Source organism: Spea bombifrons, chromosome 4 (assembly GCF_027358695.1).
Source record: "Spea bombifrons isolate aSpeBom1 chromosome 4, aSpeBom1.2.pri, whole genome shotgun sequence".
Taxonomy (NCBI): domain Eukaryota; kingdom Metazoa; phylum Chordata; class Amphibia; order Anura; family Pelobatidae; genus Spea; species Spea bombifrons.
In genome coordinates, this window is record NC_071090.1 from 79,246,700 (window position 1) to 79,273,861 (window position 27,162).

Consider the following 27,162-nt stretch of genomic DNA (forward strand, 5'->3'; position numbering starts at 1 on the left):
TCAACTTCTGGAATCATCCAGACTGTTTTAAGACACAACTTGGCATGTAAACTTTTGACACTAGAATTATGATATAAATTAAAGCTTGAAAGAATTCTGTCTGTAATCCACAGTTTTACAACTACATCTGATGTGAACAGAGTAGATGCCCTAATTGACTTGCCATAAGAAATGTATGGTAACATGAAATGTGTGGAGTTGTGAAAACATAACTTTGAATATCTTTAACCATGATGTAAACTTTTCGTCTTAACTATAAGTGTGATGGTCAGCATTTAATCGCATAGTGTATATAACCAATGCTGGATTTCCAACAAAGCTATGTGTTACAAAGGCTGTGGAAAAACATTAATGAACAACAGTGAATACAAGATTTTGCAAATTATCAACACAGAGATTTGTATTTTAATATATATATATATTTTAATATATTTTAATTATGTTATAAAAGAATAAAAGATTATAATCTAATATCATTAGGTGAAATCTTGATTCAGTTCATCAGTAGTTTTCTTTCCTGTTTTCCTTGTCTGCTCATGCATTTAACATAGGTTTTTTCTTGGCTTGGTAGAAGTTTGTAGTTGACACCATTTTCAGCACAAAATTTCATTCTGGGGAAAAAAAGCAAAACCAAATAGATTTTGAAGAAATGAAGAAAATATTCATTTAAATGCTGAACCCACTATAAAGAACCATCTAGTTTACTAACAGTACTTTCATATATGTGGGAATGTATATATACACACGCGCACACACACACACACCGATCAGCCATAACATTATGACCACCTGCCTAATATTGTGTAGGTCCCCATATTGCTGCCAAAACAGCCCTGACCCATCGAGGCATGGACTCCACTAGAGCTGCAGTGTTGGAGATGCTCTGACCCAGTCATCTAGCCATCACGATTTAACCCTTGTCAGAGTCACTCATATCCTTAAGCTTGACCATTTTTCCTGCTTCTGACAGATTAACTTTGAAGATGAAATGTTCCCTTGCTGCCTAATATATCCCAACCACTAACATGTGTCATGATAACAAGATTATCAGTGTTATTCACTTCACCTGTCAGTGGTCATAATGTTTTTGGTTGATTAGTGTATATATATATATATATATATATATATATATATATATACACACAGTATCTCATAAAAGTGAGTACACCCCCCACATTTTTGTAAATATTTTATTATATCTTTTCATGTGGCAACACTGAAGAAATGACACTCTACTACAATGTAACGTAGTGAGTGTACAGCCTGTATAACAGTGTAAATTAGCTATACACAAACAAAGACATTATATGTTACTTTGTTGAAATCTAATCTAAACGGCCGCTGGGTGCTGATGCCGCCGTCCGGCGCTACTTTAATACTTTTTTTTTAAATTTAATATGGCAAGCCGGATCGGCTATTAAATGGAAAAAAAATAGTATTAAAGCAGCGCCGGCCGGCGGCATCAGCACCCAGCGGCCGTATGCGATGGCCGCCAAGTGATAGGAGCAGCGTGAGGGGTGAAAGCTCCGCCCCCTCACACTCACCTTTCACCCCTCACGCTGCTCCCATCACTATGCAACCATCAGATTGTTGGAAATCAAATCTAAACGGCCGCTGGGTGCTGATGCTGCCGGCCGGCGCTACTTTAATACTTTATTTATTTATTTTTAATAAGGCAAGCCGATCCGGCATATTAAATAAATAAAAAAAGGATTAAACTAGCTCCGGCCGGTGGCATCAGCACCCAGTGGCCGTTTAGATAAGTTTTCCAGCAGTCTGATGGCCGCATAGTGATGGGAGCAGCGTGAGGGGTGAAAGGTGAGTGCGAGGGGGAGGAGCCACTTCACTTGACTTGCCCCCCTGGCCTTAGGCTGCCAGCCCTCCCCTGCTTTGTTGCATGGGCAAGAACTTGGTACCTTGAAATGTCCAGACTTGCACTCACACTCATAATTAACCTGGAGTAATGTTCCCCATCCAGATAAAATGCCTGTTTTTGTCTCCTTACCTCTGTTGGGTTTCTCCTGCCTTGACTCCGATTTCCTTCACTAGGATTCCTGGTCGTTCTCCCTCTGTAACCCAAGGTATAATTGTTTGAAATGTGTCCAAAATGTTAGACCAGACATCTATTCCTTCCCACTTTAACTTCACCATCATGAGATCACCAATGTCTTTGTCCAGTGTAATAAGAAATGAATGAGTTTTATTTCCTTTGATTCCATCGAGCCTGGATGAAGAATACGAAGAAATCACATAATTTGATAAATAGAGCAAACTGTACAAATAAACTGGTGCAGAGTATAACAGGTTGGTGGGTTCGCTGACCATATTTGGGTAATGAAACCCAAAAGTAGTGTGACTTACACTACTATTATGTTTTGTTTTAAATGGGGTATTTTTGTATATAGTATTGGAAGTATGAGATAAACCTTACCATTATTTCAGTGTTAAAGAAATCTGTAAAACGGTACCTGCATATCTAGGGAAGGTCAGGTTTCCCCACAGCCATGGTCATTTTTCCAAATCAGACCATGAAGGCTCCATCATTGCTTTGTCCTTGTTAACAAGTACACAAAGCTTCCCATTATCTATCTGGATAGCCTACTGATGCTCAGTGTTCTTCAATGTTCGTGGCTACCAAAATATCTACTATAAAATGCCTTCATGCAACAAGACAATTTTTCTTTCTATTCGAACCATTGCTTCCATTTTTTTCTTGTTAAGGTCACAATAATGTATTATGTATTGCCTGTATCCAGTCAACTAGCACAACTAGCTTCCCTGGACATTTCTTAAATTAAAGAGATCATTTTTTGTAACTTACGGTGTGATCTCCAGGTTTAATGCGTCTTCTAATGTCCCTATAAGGGATACTGTGAATGTCGGATCAAGTTGCCTGTCCTCAAGTTGATTGATGAAGCAGATCTTGATTTGGTAATGATAAACTGCATTAATAAAATGTATTTATTAGTTAATATAGTATGCAATCTAGTGATGCGTTTAACGTTAAGCTTCAGCTGCATATACAGTCTCCAGCATCTGGCAGGATACAAAAAGGATTTTCCACATTAACTGCTGTGACATTTTTTCCATCTTCAAAGGGAGGGTCCTTTGGGTGAGGGCTAACATGCTTTTAAAAGTGGTCCATTTGTTTACTAATGTAATCAGATAACCTTTAAATGACCCCTTCAGTTACCTAATTGTCTTAGCTTTGCTGTGCTGTGAATACTGGCCGCCAAAGTATTCTAAGCACATTCTTATTTGCTTTAGTCACTATAACAAGAATTTGTAGGATAGCTGTAGTTTCAACTCACTTTACTTTAAATGCAAAAAGTTATAATTTTCTGCTAAAACGGCCAGACTGCCGGCTAATACATAGTTCAAATAATTAGGTCTGATTTGTTCATGAACCGTTCTGTGGGTATTCTTCTGCTATCTCTATAGAATGTTAAATTGTCCTTTTTGTAAAGGTCAATTAAATTTTTAGTCTTGTATAATTGTGTTTTTAAGTGTTATTTCTGTATTTTCATCTTATTACAAAACAATGTTTAAGGGATTGTGAAATTAATGTGTCTACATCCAGATCCATTTAGATGTGGACTGACGCATGCTTTATTTATTTTGCCTTTGACCTAAATATTGAAGTCATGAATTTCCCAAGTTTTTTTTCATTACCTAGTAACCTTTATATATGTGTCAAAGGTTGTGCACTAAATGTACTATGCCAAAAGACACACAGATTACATTACCTAACAAGCAATTAGTTAGATAGATCTGTAAGTTGTATTAAAATGAATTTGTGGGAGACAAAACTAGCCAAATAACATACAGACTAAGAGGACATGATTTTAGGAAATAATGCTGGTTAAGCAATCAACGTTCCCCATATAGCTTGCAACATATTAGATAAAAGTCTATACAAATAATACATGAATGCTTGAGGTCTATTGTGGGATATTACAGACTTGAGATAAGATTTACATATAAAGATACCAAAAAGGAAAATAAAATAAAGGTCTGAAGAAGCAGAATATCATCAAGTGTCAATGGCAAGCCACCAACTGTGACAAGACAGATAACTAAAGGGGAGTGGAAGCAATTGTCCTGTGATGCAAATGTCCTCTCTCACCGTCTTTCTTTGTTGAGGATGCTTGTGGCTGAACATGACTCCATGTTCTACACACAGTCTGGTTCCTTAATTTACTATGTTACCAAGATAAGAGCCTGCAAAGTTTCTTTTACATTTCTAATCCAGGTAGTGGTTCCATATGTGCATATTTTTATAAGAAGCAAGAATATTGTATAAGTTCTTTTTTCATAATTAGGGAAAAAGAAACCGGTCTTGCAAATGCGAATATGTTAAGTCCCACCAGGGTTTATAACTAGGTCATAACCCAAACACCTTGAGCAATGTGTTACATTTTGATCATCGGCACAAAAAAGCAGATCAAACTTCAAACTCTAGATTTTAAAAACTGCATCTGAATTTTCTTAGATATAATTTTATTTTATTGTATGTGGAACTGGCAACCTACAAACTAAATTATATAGTTTAATTTACAGGTACAATGAGTTGAAACCTAGAAGAATCTTAAGGTTTGAGCATTTTCAGTCTTACAATTTGAACAAAGGTTTTGAAACTTCAAAGTTGCTGCAAATGAACTGCAAGCATATGCTAAGTGAAGGTCCGACATTTGGAATTATCTCTATAATAAGACAGAGTTGGGTAACTAAGTAACATGAGGTGGAACCAAGGAGCGTTGGGGCCAGTGTGAGGCAGAGCCAATAAAGGGACGGGGAATCCATCATCACTGCCAGTGTCCTGGAGAGAGAAGTAGGATAATCCATAGTAAGAGTGGCTTCCTTACCCATCAAAAGAGACTGGCTTGAGGTGTGGCCTGAGGGACCGACAGACATACAGATCAAAACTTCGGTGGTCATAGATTACAGCGAGTGAGAAGCAGCTGGAGCCTGGTGATTTTGCGGGGTGCATCGCACACCTGGCACTATAGAGAGACAGTGAACTGCGCTATTCCTCAGCCCACAGAATAACCACACTGTCCCATAGCAGACTTTATTTTCCCTGTCCAGGAGCCTTACAATACCTTACCCGGTACCTGAGTCCCCATTACCAATCCTTATCCCTCTCTTGCCCCATACCGGAGACTTACCCCCTCCTTATTCAGACACCCTCACGCTCTGAGCTGGAATTGTGTTCACTTCACCAACATTAAGAATCTGCGCTGGTGGTGGTGATGTAGTGGTGTGGGGGACATTTTCTTGGCACACTTTGGGCCCCTTAGTACCAATTGAGCATTGTTTAATGCAACAGCCTGCTTGAATATTATTGCTGACCATGTCCATCCCTTTATGACCACAGTGTACCCATCTTCTGATGGCTACTTCCAGCAGGATAATGCACCATGTCGCAAAGCTCACATCTCACAATGGTTTCTTGAACATGACAATGAGTTCACTATACTCCAATGGCCTCCACAGTCACCAGATCTCAATAAAGCACCTTTGGGATGTGGTGGAACAGGAGATTTGCATCATGGATGTGCAACCAAAAAATCTGCAGCAACTGCGTGATGACATCATGTCTATATGGATCAAAATCTCTGATGAATGTTTCTAGCACCTTGTAGAAAGTATGCCACAAAGAATGAAGGCAGTTCTGAAGGCAAAAGGGGGTCCAACACAGGACTAGCAAGGTGTACCTAATAAAGTGGCCAGTGAGTGTGTATATATATATATATATATATATAAAAATTATGAGCAAGTCCTAAAATTAGCGCTATATCTTCACAAAAATTCTTGCATGGAAAAAGTTAAAATACTGGCATTTTAAACGCCCATGGGGTTGCCATTTTTAAAGCATGTACAATTTGATGGGGTAAATTGAATTGGCTGGGTTCAAAGATGTCCCAAAATAGGACATGGGCACATACTGACCAGATGTCAAAATTCCCCAAAAAATGCGAACCTCATAAATGTGGCCCTTCTCCTCCCAAATAACACGACAAACCCATGCATGTGGGCCTCACTGTACTCATGAGATATTGCTGAACACCTATTAGGGTGTTGTCTGACAGTAACATATACCAGGAGCTGTAAATTCATAAAAATCACAAAAAATACTACAGCTAATTTTGACAAAGGCTGGTGGTAAATACATGCATGGAAATAATTAAAATGCCAGCATTTGAAAAACCATGGGGTGGTTAGTTTTAAAAAATATATAATTTGATGGGGTAACTTGAATTGGCCAGCTTCAAATATGTCCCAAATAAGACATAGGGCAGGATGACCACATACCAAAATTCCAATTTGATTTTAAAAATGTGACCTGTTAGCCCCCAAACAACCCAACAAACTCATGCATGGGGGGTATCACTGTATTCGAGAGATGTTGCTGAGCACATGTTGGGGCATTTGCTTGGAAGTGACATTTACCAGGAGCTATAAATTCATACCTAAAATAAAATGTGTGTGAAAAGACAACAAAAAAATTATTACTACAAAGTTTGACAAAGGCATGGAAAGATTGAAAATACTAGCATTTGAATGGGGGTTGGATGGGGTAAATTGAACTTACCTGCTTCAAAAATGTCCTAAATGGCACATGGGGCAGAATGACCAGTTTTGAAAAAAAAAACTTGCAAAAAAAATGAAATCATTGGGTATTTCTAAACTCAGGACAAATAGTAGAATGTAGTTAGCAGGTTTTTACATTGTATGTAGATGCGTAAAATATTTTTTCAAAAAAAGTGAGAGTATTTTTTTTCAACTTTTCACAATATTTTTTTTTTTATAGTAAACTAGATGATATAATCAAAATAATGGAATCTTGTCCTGAAAAAAAACAATATATAACTGAGAGAGAGGAAAATTACAGCTAAACACGAGCACCGCAAAAATGTTAAAAAAAAAATAAATTCAGCCACTGTCATGAAATGGGTTAAGTAAGGTTGTCATATATTTCTTCCAATCCATAGATAGTCATGGACAATTGTATGTCAGTTTTTCTAGAACTACAGCTGAAAAGGCAGTCAAGGTGAAAATTCTTTAAACTTTCAATTAGGGTTGCTTGGTACCCTCAAGTAAAACAGTTTATACCCCAAATGTTGTTTATAACAGTCCCGCAGGTTTTATCTAGTCTTTGATGTTATCTAGATTCATTGAGAGTGGATATTTTCTACATCCAAGGACAAGCAATGCCCCTGCTAGTTAGGACATGTTTATGGACCATTGTAAATATGTTATTTTGAGTTCAGACTGTAGCTGGGACCCCAGGACATGGACAAACTCCCACCCTCCGGAAATTTTCTAACTTTTTTCCAATTGATCGAAAAAGGTCAGGGGCATTTTGAATAGTTCAATTGTCTATTCTACCAAAGGGGTGGTCCTGGACAACCTGCACAATGGATACATCTATTTCAAAGTCTCTCTTCCAAATTCAGTAAACCCCCCCCCCCCAACAAATCAGGTCTGCTGTCCCATGACCACACAGGCAGAATCTCAGCAAATTAGCCCCACCCCGTGCAATGCCTTATATTATCTATGCCTTATAACTTGTGCAGGGCTACTATTTTGCCCCAATCCCCCCCAGCCCTGTGGATGTCCATTCCCACTGCAAGCTGTGTTTTGGACTCCCACATCCATACATGTATCCTGTTTTGGATCTAAATAGCTGTCTTAGAGTGCAACATTGTGCATGTAGGAAATTAGTAGATGTTACATTCATTTTTTCATAATCATTTCTGAATAAAAATTAACCTTGTACAATGAAGCTCTCATCTTTATCCCATCTGATCCTATTTTGATTTAGTGTTCTTGTAGAAGAATGAAACTGTAATAACCAATGTACTCGTTCTACATAGCAAACCAGCAGTGGTTTTCAGTGTAGCTCAAATTTCTGAACTTAAAAGCAGTCAAAACTGAATCCCACAATGGACCTCTATGCTTCTGCAAGCTGCCAAATTGGCTGTGGAAAATAGAATCTGAAATCTATTCACTAAAGCATATGTTGAAAATCTCTCTGAAGGTTACCATTTCAGCCAATAATTTGTAATCCCAGATGCACAAGGCAGCTGGCGCTCTACCACATTCTGTCTTGGACATGTGACATGTTGTCAGTGACATTAATAAAGAAATAAAGAAATCTTGGTGCATCAAGGCAGATGTTTTGATGGTCAGACCAGAAATACCATGTGCAAGGCAGTCTATCGTACTTTTAAAAGTTAGTAATTAAACTTTTTTAAATTATAAAATAACGTTTGCTCATCTGCATTCAGAGACTTAATGCATTATATTCAAAGCTTATTGGAATAACTTGGTTCCTAGTGTTCATCTATCAAGTAATTATCCGGAGAGAAACATTTTATCTTGTGTTTTAACTTGTGTTTGCTAATGTGCTTTTATTCCATTTACATTTTAATATACTGAGTCAAGGAGATAAATCAGAGCTCCATTTGTGCTACTTTTATTATAATATGTGCAACTGCCGCTACATTTGTCCAACCCTATAGCTAGACATATATCACATATATGTATCACATGTACAATTGAACTGAATTCTGCATACTACAGAACAAAACTGCTTTAATCCCCAATTACACTTCTGATGTGTATTTAGACATAATTTGCCTCACAGGGCTGGGGGAGCCTCTCTCCTGAATACGTTTTCTAGATAATATAGGAACCAACCACTTAGTGCTCCCTACCAGCTTAGTGTCCGAGACAGCCTCCTAGTTTTCCATTGTGGTTGTACTGGCGCTATGAACAACCAGCACTGCTAAAAAGCTAAGTTTAATATGCTTAATTGATGCTCAATGCTTGATCTCATCAACACTTACCTTTGAATGGCATTTGTGACCGCGTTTTCAGGAAAAGCCTTCTACTTCTATGAAGATCCCTTTTCTTGATGTTGTATCCTAATGTGTTGCAGCGGTTTTTTCGACAGTTCAGACAGACACCTTTGTTAAAGGTATTGATGTCCTTACACCAGTAGGCCATGCTCGGCTTGTCATCATTCAAGAGAGAATCAATAAACAGATGGACTGACCTCTCATGGGCACATTTCACTGATTCTCTAAAACCTGAGGGTCAAGTGAGTAGTTTTAGACTTTTATGCTTGTATTATATAATGTTTTTGTTATGTGACTTAATTATACAGCAACAAACATCCACTTAGCACATATTTAGACAGTCCTGTCTCTGAAATTACAGTAGCACTTTCATCTAGGAGACTGGTCACAGCCAAAACGTCATCTCTGAATGAGCAAACTTGTCAAGGGTTTCCTTTCATAAGGCATATTAGTGATCTCACTTTTTTAGCCACTGAAATAAGTAGAACTTGGCAAAATAGCCTTTATACTGAGGTAGGTTAGAAATCGAAATATTTGACTGTTTCTGTTGGAACCCTGTAGAAAGATCTACATCCAACTCAGATGTTTACTACAGTATGTGTTTCAGTGTTTGTCATTGTCAAGTTCATTTGTGCCAATCTACTCTTGTGGAGATTCTTAGTTCAAGCATAGTGCAGAGTGAGTTTTAACAGTTTCTTACCATAGATCCCATGCTCAGCAAGGTGGGAATATATGTCACGAAAATGACAGCCAGGCTGAAAATGTCCGCCATTGGGGTAAAAATCATAATGAGCTACAGGCTGATTAATCCCAACACTAAAACCCAGGTGCTTCTGTGTGAAAGTATGAATGGCATCAACAAAATCTGCATCGTCTGAGGATAGCCGGTCCATGGGCGACATTCCTTCAAACAATGGACCTGCTGGGTCAAGTCCTTCAATACAAATGAATCCATGTTAATTTGATATATAAGTTGAAAGAACAAATACATTTATGTGGGTATACCCATGTCAATGACAAGCCAGCCATTTATTGTAAGTACAAAAGTGGTTAACATTAGAAGAAATGATTTTGCAAAGTAGCTAAATCACCATAGTGGACAATTGCATTTCTGTTTTCTAACACTGCATTTGTCAGTGCACACCTGGACATGTTTTTGTATGTTTTACTCATAGTTCCACATATAGCCACCAGATTGTCTATGGTAACCTAGCCTTTATGGTAACCTAGCCTTTATGGTAACCTCGCCAGATTGGCAGTTAAGTGAAGTGACAAGAACACTGATTGGTAATATGATATTTATGAAGAGTAAATGTTTAAAATCCAGCAAATCTGGATTAGGGAAAATTGTACAAGGTCTTCCTCTCTTTCTCCATAAACTGTTTTCTGGTGTCCCTGCTGGATCCAATGCCTCTTTTAAAAGGCAGTAACATTCATCAACCGACAAAAGGAGTTTGTTCACTGAAATGTGAATTTGTACTTTAGCTGAAGCATTTCACCAATATCACAACGAATCGTAACTTTTTCAACATTCTGCATTGACCCTGCATAACATTGTGTGTGTGTGATTACAAGGAAACATAAAAAAGTTGTGGTTAAACATGTTAATATGGCATGAAAACCAAGGTGCTCCTATAAAACACGAATAGGCAGAGGATAAAAAAATGAAGATGGCAAGAATACCTTCTCTGAATACAATAACAAATGTATTAACTGTTTCTCTGTGAGAACAAAAGAAGTAACAAATTGCCTATAAAATGACAGAACGGGTCATTATATTAACTAATGATTAAGAGCAGAATGCGTTAATTTACTCAATGCTGTAACTCACAACATTGCGTTGTGGCAGGGGTATAAATACCTAGATATTACCTGTAATTCTTCCAATCTTGTTTGTGCCATTAACATAACTGCCAGCAAATCCTGAGACATGAGCTCCAAGGCTGTACCCAATCAAATGAACATTACTTCTTTGAAATTGAACAGAAGACTGCAAAACAGTATGATTTACATGTTTAATTATCACAAAGTTATGAAAAGGATAGTGCTGCAAAGAGCATGGAACGTACACTGCTTGATAGATCTCATACAAAGTGAAAACACTGCATGAACGGTGAGGTCTATATAATTTAAAACCTTGAACACACATACACAATGTTTTATATTATTTATCATATATCCTTCCCAATTTTAATTGCCTTTCCATCAAGATTGCTTAATTTGAGCGAAACAGGTGGCGGTGCAAATCAACCAAATTTGGAGTGTTGGCAACTATGATATTAGACTTTTCTAGGGGCACATATGGAAAAAAAATTAAAAGGCAACATGATACATATTTACAATCTTTGCCTATACCAAAACAACCTTCTTTTAACAACTTAAAACGTTGGGAGGAATGGAGTCGAGGATTGCAAGACTCAAGGAGGCAAAAAAAAAAGGACCAGTCCCACTTACGAAGTCACACAACATTATGTAGCATGATTCTGTATGTCTTAGCATGAGTTTATATGTGTAAGTGTGTCTTAATATAAGTATGTGTATCATGCGTGTGTTAGTTTGTGCAGGCGTGTTAGTGCATAAAACAGCAAAGTACAATAATAAATAAAGTCGCAGTATGCAATACGGCACACAGTAAGATACAAACGTGGTAATAACATGCACAGCGAATTATGACATGATTCACAAATGATAAGCAGTCACCATAATCACGGAGAAATACTAAAGCACGCAGTGTAGCAAAATGAACTCTTACGGTCAATTAGGTGAATCTTGATTATCTGTATCTACAGCTCACATTGTATCATGTACTACAGAACAGATTTGTAGTATGATTTACAATTTGTAATAATAAAAAGAGAGAGAAAATATGGTAGAATACGAAAAAAAGATCAAAACCGAAACCCTAATCCAAAAATGTTTCGATAAAAAGACTGCAATGCAGTTTTGTGATCCGTGATCTGCTTACATACGCCATTAAACAATATGTTTATCATCTCTCGAAGCCTGTTTTATCGGGTTCCTGCCTAGGAAGCCATCTGTACACCGGATACTCGTTGAGGTGGAGGCACTGTCATGTAAATGTACCCCAACTCCCCCAAAGCGGAGGTTGAGGATTTAGCTGTATGAGGCCCGGAGGTAGTGAGCGCAGCGACTGGTAGTGGTGATGACACCCCTGGTCAGAACAGGGCTACACAACAATCACTCTTTATTACACAAATGTAAGCAAAAGTAATCCATTCCACATAATTTTGCTGTGTTTATGCATCTTGGCTCCTCTGTGAGTGAACTGCTTAACAGCAACTGGAAATGACAAGCCACTAATGTAAATGAGAAAGTAGAAGCTAAGGTAAATAAATATAACTGTAATATTTTACAATGCAAATGTTTGTGCTGGCAAAACACACACACACACTGCAGAGTACTGAACATCTTGAGCCTGATTATATGGTTGCTGAACTCCTGCATTAACAATGCCATAAAAGTTAGAAAAGACAAATAAATCTGGCAGGTGGCACAGTTTTTTTTTAAATAAGGGAATATTATTCTGGTTTAGAGAACCCCGTAAATATTATATCCACATCTTCCTGTTGTGGGCTTACTAAACATTCCATAGCAGAGTGAAAGAGGTTGTGTGTACCTGCTTCCTTTTTTAATTAATGCGAGATTTTATTTTTGGCTTCCTCTCTTGTCATTAAGTGCGTTAACACTGACTTAAAGCTGATCTGTCACTTTCCCAAAAATTATGTATTATAGTTCTATATCATAATTAAACAATACATGTGTATTACAACCCCACCTATTGTTGTATCACAGAGGAGCGTATCAACTTATATTTCTCAAGATCTGCATTAAAATCATTGTTGATGAAGACTTAGTAAGGGTACAAGCACAGGGGATAACTACAGGAAATTGATCAGATAATGTTGGTTCTTCCATTTGCTGTCTCCAGTCTCTGCTTCTATGCAGTTAACCTTTTCCTTATGTAACAACTCCTCTGGTTAACCAACAAAAAGCACAAGTTATATCTAGTTTAGATAAATTGTTCCCCTTTAAAAATTGTTTGATTTTTGGACAATGTCCCTATTAGAGTGCATGGAGGAAGTTATGTAGGTATGGGCATACCCGAGGACTTCCCATGGTAGACCACCTGGAGCTCTTCCTCTTCTGGGATTGTTGCTTTGTGTGGGGATGGGGTTAACCACAAATGAAGGCAGGACTAACAACGTAAATTTTTGGGGCTAGTCCCAGATATCCTTAAATTAACTGGCAATAGGAGGGGAAGTGAGTGTGGTCTCTGACCAGAGAAAAGGGAAAGTGACTTATAGATGCTGGGTCAAACCCAGAGACTTTTCAGGTATGGTTATGGAGAGTCCTGCCCATAGAAAACATCTTTTCCAGCTTGTGCAATATAACTATGGGTGTTCTGCTTCTTCCTGATCTTGTTAGAGAACCTGGTGCCTGGTGGTCCAAAGCAAGATGTTAATTGAGGGTGAGCTACAGTTAACTAAAAATCGTATTGATGGAAGCAGAGATCTCGACGAGATCTCTTGATCTATGGGCATACCTTGGAACTCCCAGGGTTCTCAGCCTTTTGGCTAAGATCAAGTGAGTACCTGTGAGAGAGGGAAAACGTAGGCCTCTAGCCTTAAGGTGGGGTAGCTTCAAAGCCCAGAGGTTTGTCTGTAGCCTCCTGACCATGGTCCAAGCTAAGGTGTGTGTCACAGTAAGGTTGATTATGGTGTTAGCACAGGTTTAGTTTACTTATGAAACAAAGTAAGATGTCGACATGCAAAAAAACAAAACAACATAACGAGAATTTTTACAAATTTGTTTCCGTACAAACATTGCCATATGTAGTTGGTATTAGCATTCTGTTTTAGTTACTGTTTACTACTATTAAACAATAACCTTTAACCTTTCCTATAGTATGTACTGTATGTGTCTATACATAAATCTTTCCCTAGTCTCTGTGTACACATCTCTATCTAGAATTTAAATACATTTCTTTTTTAATATCGCTCTCACTGCTTATGGAATAATGGCTTATTCTAGTGCTAGTCTGAGAAAATGGATTAACATAACTGGGAAAAATCGTGCTCAACTGGCCTCGGTCAGAGGCGGGTGCTAGTTGGGGAATAGGGAATCAAGTGCATACTGTATATTCAGCAGGGGATGTGATTATAAATTACATAGTGTACATTACATTGATTTTCTATATGACACAGTTACATAAAGATCTATCAAGTCACAAAGTCTTTAGCCACACTTCTAGCCACCCTAAAATGTCCATTTTTTGAGGGGGTATGTGCCTATAGTGATGATAAAGGCTACCAAATGTGAATAGATCTCAAAATGAACTTTTTCAGGTTAATTTATAAATCTGAATTTTTACCTCCAGCCATTCCAGAAATTCTGCTATTTCTAGACCGATGAGACGAGTGTTTTGTGCTGCTATGGCATAGTATTGTTGTGCATGGGACAACCAATCAACAATGATGACATTGATCATCTTTCCTCTTGATTTGAAAACTGAAGCCATTTTCCATATCCAACTTTCCAATATGCCATCAAGCTAAACCATGAAATTTAAAAAGACAGACACATAAAAGAATAACTGGTTAACATAGTTATTATATTCAATATACAAGCTCAACATATTTTTTAGCTACTACAAGAGCAAATCCAGTTAGAAATGTTTGCAAATTTGTGCAGGTTGCGGACAAAGCATTGCAAAAAAAAGTAAGCAGGGTGCTGGGCTGTATAGGGAGAGTCATTGGTAGCAGCTAGAGGGAGGTGGATTTGCCACTATACTAAACTCCGGTCAGACCTCATCTAGAGTACCGTATACAGTTCTGGAGACCCCATTTAAAGTTTATATTATTGGAACATTGGGCTCAATGTTCTGAAGTTTGCATTCAGAACTGCACCTGGTGACAACACGCATAGCTTTCTGAGCACATGTTCCTCTCAATTCATGCATCTAGTCCAATTAATTATTTTTAGGGCATTATGAAGACCAGTAATATTTGAGTATAGCAGCATCTAAATTAAACTAAATCTAAATTGCTCTCACAATGCACATGTTCAGCTAAAGAAATAAGACATAGGGATAAAAGGAGTTATTTGGTACATAGCGATGTCATAACTAAAACATAATTACTAGCACAGGAAAACTCATGGTACATACCGACCATCCATGAACTATCATCACTAAAGGTAGTGAGGCATTGAAGGAGCATTTTTTTAGGGTCTCTGGTTGAAGTGTTTGAATTTCACATAAATCTTCACCTTTCCCATCTCCATATAGTTTGAACTTTGTCTGTACGTTTTCCCGATTTTCTCTCAGTCTTAATACTTCATGATTTTCCACTGTGATGCCTGTAATAATTTTGCAACCTTAATATACATTTGTCTTAACTTATTTATACGCACAAGATATTACATCATATTAAAATAAGAGAGATAAATAGACAGGGCAGAAAGAAGAGGATGAACGTGAATGATTGCAAGCCAACTATTAATGCAACATTATTCATGTTTCCCTTTTTTCTTCATGGCCTGATTGATAAATGTTCAAAAAGCTGGTAGTTATCCAATGTTTAGGTACTTTAAAGCTCCCCTAGATCCCTAGATGCTCCAGTTGGACAGAATACCATGTCAGTTGCCTTGGTTCATTTTCTCCTGCACTTTAGGGACCAATAGCTATTGCAGAGAACCGAAGACATCTTGGCCGCTGCCCTAGTTGGACTAGTTACTGAAGCACAGTCTGAGACACATAGTTTCCTTGTCTCTTAGTTTATGGACACATTCAAAATGCATACGGTAACTTAGATGGTGACATTATGTGTCTGGCTTTGTCTAAGGATCACTATTTATTGAAAAAAAATCATTATGTAGCATTATTTAATGCTCTTTCTAGGAACCTCAAAGAATGGCATACTACATGCACATAATAAATATTTTTTTAGAGAGCCTAAACATTGAGAATGTATGAAAACATTCTGCACACAATCTAAAAACGATTTTAAACATTCTATTTCTTTTTTATTATTATAAAAATGATTTAACAATTATTTTTAAAAATAAAACAATAATGCCAGATTTGCTTTGAACTCTTTTCATAAATATGTAACATAGCAATTTAGGTTAATTGCTCTGCCTGTTAATCCTCCATGTAAGCCCTATATAAGTAAAACTGCATAAATTAGCCAATACGCTATTATTCCCCATGTTTCATGGTCTATCAATCTTGCGGGAAATGTATTTATTTATGGTACACATTTGGAAATAAATGGGTTTCATCCATCTTCTTTATTTGAGTTAAAGCTAATTTTGAAATTCACATGCACAGCTACCATCTGCTGTGGAATTCCTTTCCTCTCTCCTCCCTAACAAACACAAAGGTCTATCCAACTTTGATTAACATTCTTCGCTATAAATTATACTAACCAAACATGATTGACTTGTTTCATTGTTTCTTTACATTTGAAAGTCTACTGCTCTTTATTTATATATCACTGCATTTAAGTTCCTCATTTTATACATTTACTTTGGCTGATACATATATAAACTTCAGTCCGTTCGCTATTTTTACTATATATTACACGATTTATTCACTGAAACTTTCCAGACTCTCCAAGCAAAGTGCTGCTTCCTATGGACAAAACCAAAGCATAACCAAATAAACCTCCCAAGGTTAATTTATATTTTATAACACTTATGCTGCATATGCTCCCAACACAGTTTGGGCATTTCATTCAAGGGGCATATATCAGGGCGTACAGCCAGAATAGCTGCATGGTATCCAGACTCCCCGTGATGCCCTTGTCACCCCTCAGTCTAACACTGTTATACTATTGCAGCCCCCTACCTCAAATACCTATGGATTGTTTTAAGGGTAGATATTTGTAACATAGAGTCCGCAGCAAAGTTGTACTTACATAGTAACATAGTTCATAAGGTTGAAAAAAGACCCAAGTCCATCAAGTTCAACCCTTCTACCTAACCTTCCTTTTCTTGATCCAAAAGAAGGCAAAAAAACCCTAATTAAACTATTTCGAATTCTGCCATCAGGGGAAAAAAAATTCCTTCTTGACTCCAAGAGGCAATCGGATTTCTCCTTGGATCAAGAAGCTCTAAAATATTAATGCTATTCTATTTATATGCTCTATCCTGTGCGAGTGCTGTGGGAGGAGGTGTATATGGTGAATGTTGGTGTGTAATTAATAAAAATGAAGCGAAAAACCCTTCATTCTGAATTTCAATCTAAAGTAACAAACTCAAAGTTTACAGCTGGTGGAGGTGTTAAGCATATAACCGTACCAGAAGAAGCACATCTTGTGTAATCAATGATTATGCCATCATCTTCTCAACTTAAAAACAGTAAAAATGTCTCCCTATATTCATTAAGCTGAAAAGTTGATGGTCATCTGCCATAGAACATGTTCACACCATTTTCCTTTGAAATCAAATAGTTAATGTTACCAAAACAATGTGGTTTTTTTTTTTCGAGTAGTTGCTGTAATTGTGCTCAAACTAGAAATTTCTTTTACTAATGAATAGTTAATGAAAATGCTTCCCTGTTCCTTCCCAGAAAACCGTGTACTTGAAATCTATATTAATTTTTAATTGAAGTTTCCTGGAAAAGGATCTCAATTGTCAGTAGACTATGTGCTTTTGTTTAATTCATGCTTTTAAATACAATCTATATACTCATCCTCATATTCAATTCATATAACGTGTATTTTGCTAATAACTCACCTTTCCAATAATCAAAAAGTTTTCCAATTTCCGCTGTATATGTAGTTTCAATGCCTGATATAATTAAAGGCTTGTTTGACTACACTTCAAGGATTACAACTGATGAAAAGGAATGATTTTCACATTCCAGACACACATACTGATCTTAGCTTGTTTTATCGAGTTATTGCACTAATGTTTAAATTCTATTCTTGTTCTTTAATCAAAAAGTATGTATGCTCTTACTACATCTACCCTTGGTGCCCCGTGGTATATTCCTCAAACTATTATATACTTTCATTCGGCGCTCTATACGAAATTTTGGCAACACTATTACTACCCATTTTTTTTAACAGATTCTATCTTCTGACATGCTTGACCTGAATGTGGGTATCCCATCACAGTGTCCTCCCTCATATATTGAGATGTATTGAAAACTGCCACTAAAGGCCCATTCTTAATCAGAGTATTTTCCGGGCACATACAGTGGAATACAGTGGAATAAGGGCTATTTCTGAAACAGGTTTGGAAGAGAATAGTGGGGAAGAATTGTTAGTCTAACATAGGGTTCCCATATCACGTAGTGGCCAAGATCCATTCCATTACTTTTTTTTTATATAGGTAATCCAAGTTATAATCTCTAATATTAGGGGTGTCCTACCCAAACTGGGGATTTTCCTGCTGTAGACAATTCAAGGAAATCCTATGTTTTGTTTTATTTCTTAAAAATACCATCAGCTTGTATCACAGTGTTTTTCGTATGATTGTTGTATCTAGGGAGATGTTACTGGGGAAAAAGGTCAATACGAAATGCAATCTGTTCTTTATTCCGCTGTACCTTGGTTTACTTGTTTCTATTTGAAAACTCAATAAAAATACCCTCAGCATTTGACCAACCTTTATCATACAGTGAATAAGTAGGGGTAGGATCTGTAATGGATAGTGGAAAGTAGATCAATTTAAATACATAGATTCTACTCAGCAAAGATAAAGAACTATTTTTGCAGTAATTTACGCTTCTGAAAACCCCCCCAGATACTACTTGGGTGATAATGAAATTGTAATTTTGTTTACTGTCATTCATATAATTGGCCCATAAGACTAATCTAGTGCTTAGTATAATGATATTGTGTGCATATTTGGATCATCCGTTCAATAGGTGCATGGTAAGAAAATAAGTTTTTTTTTGCTTAATTCTCAGTTTCGCTTAATTCTCAGTTTTACACTCATTGTTTAGGAGATTTCATTGTTTCTGCAGAAGTTAGAATATACACACTCTTTAGTGCTTGTTCGCGAGCACATGTTTGCATTTTTAATTATTTATTATCTCGTTTTATATGAGCAATCATTAATTATTTTACTCTCAAATGAGTTTTGGTCACTCATTTATACACTATATATCATAGGCATCTCTAGTACTGGGAATGTTCACTAAGATATCTGGGCACCTTATTTACATATATGCAGATATGATATCACAATATTATTTTTTCTACAAATAATTATTTTTCTGTTAAGTTAATTGCTAAGCAGAAGTAAAAATTTCCCAGTAGTTGTTTGATGAAAAGCCACCCAATGTGATCCAAAGTGATCTATCCCAGCTCCTGGCCAGAGCACCTATTGGATGGGACAGAAGAATGTCTGCTTTGGATGTAATCTTTAGGTTGCATCCAAAGCCCCTCTAACACAGTCAAAACACACATGAGATATATATGTGGAGAAACGAAATCAGCAAGAAAAAACACAGACCTCCTTGTCTCAGTAGTAAACTAGATGATTAGGACAAATTGGTGGAATTTTTATGCCCATCAATAACCAAAATATCTTTAGAATATAAGGTAATCGTCGTTTGTCAATATCAGGGTGTAACAGGGACAGTCATAATTAGTCGGAGACTAGTGAATTTTGGTATTCTACCTACCCTAAATCTTAATACCTTAATATGAAATGGTACAACTAAAATGATACATTATTACATTTATTACAAAGCAGATATTACATTCCTTATTGAATAAAATGAAGAATCCGGTAAGAATAGGGGCCATGTTGTATGGTGGAAGAAATTCAACCAAAATGTTTGAAATGTATAATATTAAATAAAATGTATTTTATTGCCCAGTCTTCTGTCTGGTGTTCTTATTGATTAGGGACATAAGAGTGTTAGTCTCCCACTAATACAACCTTTATTGCAGATATATATATAGGACATGTGCCTTTCCATCATAAACACAAATCCCTAGATCCCAGCTCCTTAGTAGTGTAGTCCTACGTTAATTTTCATTAATTTCAAATGATTAACCATGCATTAAACACTTCATTAGACTGCTTGTTTAATTGCTATGCCGCATATTGCAAGTTTAAAACATAAAACAACCTGCTCTGTTGCTAAAATTCTTTCCTTCCCACATGAACAAACACAGCCAGTCACACTGTATAGCTGAACAGCTGTTTACTCCTTATGCAGATAAATTGAATAAACTAGTAGAATGAACAGGGAAATCCAGGCATTTTAACCCTGGGTGGTGCAAGAAACAAAAATACACCTAGTACTCCAACAAATGCTATAAATTGGCTAAGGGAAAACAAACAAAAACTTTGGTAAAAAATACTCTATATGTAGACCATCACACCTGTATGAGCTTGCTGGACATCCCGATCCATATATATAAAAGTACAATATTGTAAATCTCTACACAATTGGACTGATGTAGGAAAAGGTGTAAGAAATGGCACCAATGTAGGTACACATCCTTATGTTGCTCCATTTGATCACCATTAAAAGCAAACATAATTTACCCCATTGAAAAAAGGAATAAGCAGAAACTGCTAAAATTCAAAATATTGATCCATTTGAATGTGTATATTATAATAACATAAAAGCTATGCAGAATTTTTGAATCAGATGTTAATAAATGGAAATGCTGCAGAAAAATTAACTTCTATAGTGTTTTTTTTTAATGTGATTTTACTTCTTTTTTTTCTCATGGTAGCTCATTATACTAGATCTCCCTTATCTTTTGTTCCAAGGAAGATATGTTCTGAGAAACCTTCCAAGTTTTATCAATTAATTATAAGTATGCTAGAAATGTTATCTTTTCAGAAGCGGGCATGCTTCGTTGGTTTAGAAGCCACAGTGGCTGTATTTCAATAATTTTGTATTAGGACTGGAAAAACTCCTTAAGGTCTTAAGAAAATTATTTCTTTGATGTGAAAATATGACCCCCCCCGCATTAAAAAAACAACAAACCCCCCCCAGCAATTTACTATAATAAATGATTAGGATATATAGCAAAAAATGTTAGCATATTATTTTGCTGATTGTTATGTTCTGCAAATGTATTATAGCCCTCCCATTTGCCGTTCCTGACACCCAAGTCTGCCCTTTATACCAAGCAAATTTCACAAAGTGCTGCCATTGGATTAAATGCTGTGCAAAGAAGATCTGCAGCTCTTGACTTGCTAACTATCATGTACCTACCAAGCAATAAAAATTGCCTCTTACATATAGTACATATAAAACTTGTTATGACAGATCATACCGGAAATACATATTTGTCATCTTCCCTAGACGTGAAGCTTTTCAGCTAAAAATAAATGAAAAGCTACTTTCATATCAGCATACCCCTTTATCTCCTGGTAACAATTATAGAAGGATTAGTACATAAGTCTTTTCACAATCAGGTACAACTCTTGTTTAATTATCTACTCTTCTCTGTGTGCAACATGTGCATCAAACTAGGGTATGTCGCATCTGTAAAAATCAGAAGATTTAATTTGCATCGTCACTGCCAAATTGTAATAGACAAGAAGTCCAAAGAGAAATACATGTTTTGGTAGGAAAGGCAACAAGGACGTTATGCCACTTAAGAAACAGCTGTTGTAGCCCTAAGCTTCTCATATAAATGGTAGCAAATCCAGGTAACAGTAGCATACTTTTATCACTTCCTCATATAGCTTGCATGTGGCAGACAAAGACGTTAGAAGTAAATGTAGTAGATTATATGTGACAACAGATGTAAATTGGAACTCCTGGGAACACTGAACAGATGAAAAAGGAGATCACAGAAATCACATCAAATTAGCAGATGTGAGAGATATATCCACCATATCCAGTCAAATGATATATAACCATGATAAATAAAATTAAGATTGTAACCACCTTGGAGGATATAGGACTGAGTTTACGGATGTAATCCTAGTATCATTTGATCTGTACAGTTAACATTTTCTTTAGGTATTCACTGCTTTTGGAGATGTTGCATTGCGGCATGACCTCCCACCTACTTTATATACTAACTTCCACTGAGCCATAGCATATAGGCTATATTAGGCCAAAGTACCCTCATTGGGGGGCTATATTCTCTATTATGGATCAAAACCATCTCTATGTGTCTAAAGGTCTAAATTGGGGCAGTAACACCCACCTCTACCTTTTCCATAATGTATTCTAGCCTGTTGATGATGTCTGTTTTGCTTCTCTGAAAACCCTGTTAATGTTAGGACGGGCAGTGAAAATTAACTACATGTAAATACCGTATTTCCCCATGTATAAGACGCTCCTTAATTTTGGGGCCCGAAATTAAAAAAAATATATATTACATAAAGTTATTGTACTGGCTGCCTGGGCATGATATGAGTGTGATGTTAGCTGCTAGCAATTGTTAGCAATCACACTCCTATCATGCTCAGACAGCCAGTAGATGCTGATCACTTTGAGCCTCCGTGTGCCCCTTACACACGCATCCATGCTATCACACACACACACACATATATTCATTCATTTACTCCCCCACCCTTACCTGAACTGCAGATCTTCTGGTACCGCTAGCTGTTTCCCTATGCGTTGCTTGAACAGGAACAGGAACGGAGCAGAGTCATGTGAGGTACATTCACGTGACTCCACTGGGTTCCTGTGTCGCCTCGATGGAACAAGAAACGCTTCAGAGCAACACAGAGGTAAGCAGCAGGTCCCACTGTATAAGACATACCCAGTTTTTAGACCCCAAATGTTTATAAAAAAGTGTACGTAATTTTATTAATATAGAGCCAATAGGTGAATGTAGTACTTTAAAGTTTGCAGTACAATAAAAGGGGAGATGCAATGAATTGGGTAATAATACAAAAATGATAGGGGTTCAACTGGTAGATATTCATAAGAATAAGAGGCCCCAGCTCCCTAGAGATCTGTTTGTCAGAATTGTTTGTTCACCAAATTTGGCACATTCAAATATCTATAGATGCCTGTTGCAAATCATATTATTATAATATTGTAATAACCTGCCGGTTAACTTAAAATATATCTCAACTTTCCCTACTACTAACGTTGCTTCCTCTTAAAGCAGTCTATATTAGAAGTGGTTTTGCTCTCCCCTTTTAAATACATAGTAGAACTATACTGTTCACAATTCTCAGAATGATCATTAATGGTTTATGCATATTTGGCATTCTAATGATAATACAATGCTATTATACGATTTTAATTTGCATGCTGGTGTGATGTTGTTATATCAGTAGTTTAGCTTTGAGGTGGAATCAACTTACAATAAGTCACACGTATCCCTTAAATGTGCCAGCTTATGAAATACAGCTATTGATATTTATAGCAATTTACACAATAGGCACCGCCGATCAATATTATGCACACTTTTAAAGAAAACAATAATAGAGAAAAAAGGAACTTTGAAGTAGGCACCATCTCTCTCTCTCTTTTTTTTTTTTTTTTATTAATCTTTAATGGAACTGTTTTGTGATTAATAAAACTTTTATTTTATATGTTACGTGCTAACAGTTGTAATGAAAGAAAAGAGAACATTCTAAAACAAAGCAAAATGTTAAATGTAATTATAATGATAGTAAAGAGCTCCAATATAATTACAGTTAATAGTGTCTAACAAAGTACCTATAATTTCACATTTTCTTTATTTTATAGGGTTGCCTTCCAAAGTAGAGTACAGTTTTTTTCCCCCAAAGTACCGTATTTGCTCGATTATAAGACAACACCCCCAAAATCTGAATATTAATTTAGGAAAAAAAGAAAAAGCCTGAATATAAGACAACCCTATAGGAAAAAAGTTTAACTAGTAAATGTTAATTCATGTTATTCATGTTATTTTCCAACCTGCCCCCCAGTTATGCACATCTGCCCCCAGGCTTGCGAGGTCTATGCCATGGAGGCAGACAACCCCCGCTTCTAACGGCACCTCCTTCCGGCTGCAGCGGAAGCTGCCTACGCGAATCACGTGCCTGCTGCCCCGACTACATACCAGGGAGTCAGAAGCACCAGTAAGTTTTGGGGGGTGTTAAATGGGGGCATAAGACAGGAGGATCCAGGTCCCCTGCAGCGCTGCGGGGGATCTGGATCTTAGTCTCATAGTGAGACCTCTATTTGAGGTCTGATTATAAGACGACCCTGATTATAAGAAGAGGGGTATTTTTCAGAGCATTTGCTCTGAAAAAAACCTTGTCTTATAATCGAGCAAATACGGTATGTCTTGTATCTATGTTATTATTATTATTATTATTTTTCCATTTATTGTTGCAGTCTATGAGGGGTGTTTTTTGAAATGCTTTAAGCATCCTTGTGTAAAATTATCTCTCTATCTCTTTATATATAAATGTATATATATACATAGATATTAGTCTAAGAGCTGCAGTCATTGAACTAAATTTTCCATATTATGCTTTGACATTTATTCATGTTGCACACGCAAATAGTTCCAGTGACCTGGAAATAAATGTTTTTCTACTTAGACTCATTACTGACAGCCTGCTAATTGCTTCTTACAGTTAAGCTCTTGTTACCTTCATTCAGGGATTAGCATCTGATTTGTGACTTATCCAGAATTATAAACACATGACTTGCCAGAATGGTTGGATGGAAGATGTAAAAATTTAACAAAATGCCTTGCTCACAAAGATCAACTTTGCTTCTTTTAATGCCAATGGTTTAATAAACACTACCAGAAACTTCTTAATATATTTAAATTAGGATGGTTAGGCGGCTCAGTATATGTTGGTGTTAAAGGGACAATATAATGTCAGACAGCAACACCAAGAAATGCATATCTTCTCCTTTGCACCAGTTTGTTATTGTATGTGTTATTTTGTGTGTTTATAAATTGTTCTACTGATTGTAACAGCGCTGCGGAATCTGCAGGTGCTTTATAAATAAATAATGTAATGTAATGAGTAATAAATAAATCCACTGCTCCTCCGTGGTCCAATGATTCTCACCACTGACTGGCTGATTGAAGTAATAAAATAGGCCCCTACTTTGCATGTTAATCGCAATTTAAACAAATTTATTGAGAAATGTATTATTCAGAAAACACTGTACTGATAGTAGTCTAGACCAATTCAAAGACCTGAAAAAAGGTAGACATTCCTGGTAGAACAAGCCAAATGGCAAGTAACTTAAACCAATTAGAAGAGTTTAAGTTACGTGCAAGTGTGGCAGCCGCAGTTTAATATTGGCAAATGTAAAGTAATGTACCGTATTTGCTCGATTATAAGACGACCCTGTTTATAAGACGACCCCCCAAAATCTGAATATTAATTTAGGAAAAAAAGAAAAAGCCTGATTATAAGATGACCCTATAGGAAAAAAAGTTTTACCAGTAAATATTAATTCATGTAAACTATTTTTTCATATTGAATAAAAGCTATGATTGAGTAAAATATTTTTTGTTTCATGTCCTTTAATTTGCCAACCTGCCCCCCCAGTTATGCACATCTGCCCCCCAGTTATGCACATCTGCCCCCCAGAAATGTCTTATACCCCCTATATGCCACTCTGCCTCCCTGATATGCTTTTTACCCTCCTATATGCCACTCTGCCCATGATATGCCTTTTAACCCCCTATATGCCACTCTGCCTCCCTGATATGCTTTTTACCCTCCTATATGCCACTCTGCCCATGATATGCCTTTTAACCCCCTATATGCCACTCTGGGGGGTTAAAAGGCATATCATGAGACAGAGTGGAAATAGGGGGTATAAGGCATTTCTAGAGGCAGAGTGGCATATAGGAGGACACTTAGACACCCAGACACTAATCTACCCACTTACCCACCAAGACACTTACATACCCACTGTGACACACATACCCAGACACTAATATACCCACTCAGACACACTTCCAAACCAAGACTCAAGCACTCAAGTAACTAAAGCACTCACCGCGATGGCTCAGCAGGCGCTTAGTATACTGCGGCTCCCACGGCATTACAGCATGACGCGGTGTGACCCCGCTAGGCCCCGCCTCCTCAAAAAAATTAAAGCGGTAAATCTACCGGATCCGCCTTTGACTTTGGGACGACACAGTGCCCCCCGGGTCCCACGAGGTCTTGCTTCTGGAGTGCCGTGCCAAGATCAATGATTTCCCTCAACCGGCTCTGCTCCCCGGCAGTGGGCGGGCTATCGCGACGCGGAGGAGGCGTTCCCCATGCTGAGAGTACGCTATGCAGATAAAGGTACGCTGCTGCCCGTGCTTTCACGGCGCTCGCTGATAGACACCCGATAGCAGCTGAGGTTACCAGACCGGAGGATCCAGATTCCCTGCAGCGCTGCAGGGAATCTGGATCTTAGTCTCATAGTCAGACCTCTGTTTGAGGTCTGATTAGAAGACGACCCCGATTACAAGACAAGGGGTATTTTTCAGAGCATTTGCTCTGAAAAAACCTCGTCTTATAATCGAGCAAATACGGTACTTGGGACATACAACTCCTAAGGCAGATTATAGCATTGGGGCACTGTTCTGTCAGAGACAGCAGAAGTGAGGGACTTGAGAGCTTAAAGGTAAGCAGACTACTATTAAAATAGTAAATGCAGGGCCGTAGGAAGGATGAGGTGAGGGAGGCACTCGTCTTGGGCGCACAGCTGCAAGGGGGCGCACAGCCTGCCCAATCAGCAGCTGCAGCCTCCAGACTTGGTTGGGAAGATCACTGATCTCTCAAACCAGCTCAAAAGGGCCTCATGGTGAATCACATTGCTGCCAGATGTAATGTAATGAAGTTAAACAGTGTCCCATCAGAAGTCATGGTGGCAAATAAAGTGAGAAAATGTAAACATGCATGGAATCTGTGACAAGACCAAGGATTTAATAAGGTCCTAGTCTATACATCAGGAAAAATTAGCAGACATGATGACAGCTCTTATGCGACATCAAATCCTGTTTCTATGTTTTGTTGGCTCAGATATTGAAATATTTAGTTTGATCTATAATATTTTATATAAGAAATAATCAATGTTTTTAGGAAGTAGACAAACATTTGTCCATAAACCGGTTGAACAATATTCCATTATTTTACAGGATATTTAAGCTTTTGGGACAGATTGGGAGGGAGTGCAGTGACTGGTGGCCTTTACATGGTAAGCTATTTTAATAATCTGTGCTGCTTGGTATAAAAGCAAATCTAAATAAGAGGCACATGAGATCCTAAAAGTGTATGCGACTCTACATATTTTTTCACTGTTGACCCAATAGACAACATGAGCTTCCACTAAAGACTGTATCTATAATATATAATAATTCATCCAGGGTGAAACACTATTCTG

The 27,162-nt window shown here is 37.3% G+C and overlaps 1 protein-coding gene across 1 annotated transcript in view; it reads right to left on the reverse strand.

The window, feature by feature from the left end:
* Window positions 1–461: 461 nt before the first annotated feature.
* Window positions 462–27,162, reverse strand: part of LIPC (lipase C, hepatic type) — a 39,287-nt gene continuing 12,586 nt past the window's right edge. Inside the window, exons 2-9 of the mRNA XM_053464907.1 lie at window positions 15,055–15,245; window positions 14,260–14,439; window positions 10,740–10,857; window positions 9,568–9,801; window positions 8,856–9,098; window positions 2,822–2,942; window positions 2,006–2,224; window positions 462–611 (exon numbers count right to left, since the gene is read on the reverse strand). Coding sequence (XP_053320882.1) covers window positions 494–611; window positions 2,006–2,224; window positions 2,822–2,942; window positions 8,856–9,098; window positions 9,568–9,801; window positions 10,740–10,857; window positions 14,260–14,439; window positions 15,055–15,245 — 1,424 coding nt within the window. The 3' untranslated portion in view covers window positions 462–493. The remainder of the gene's footprint in view (window positions 612–2,005; window positions 2,225–2,821; window positions 2,943–8,855; window positions 9,099–9,567; window positions 9,802–10,739; window positions 10,858–14,259; window positions 14,440–15,054; window positions 15,246–27,162) is intronic.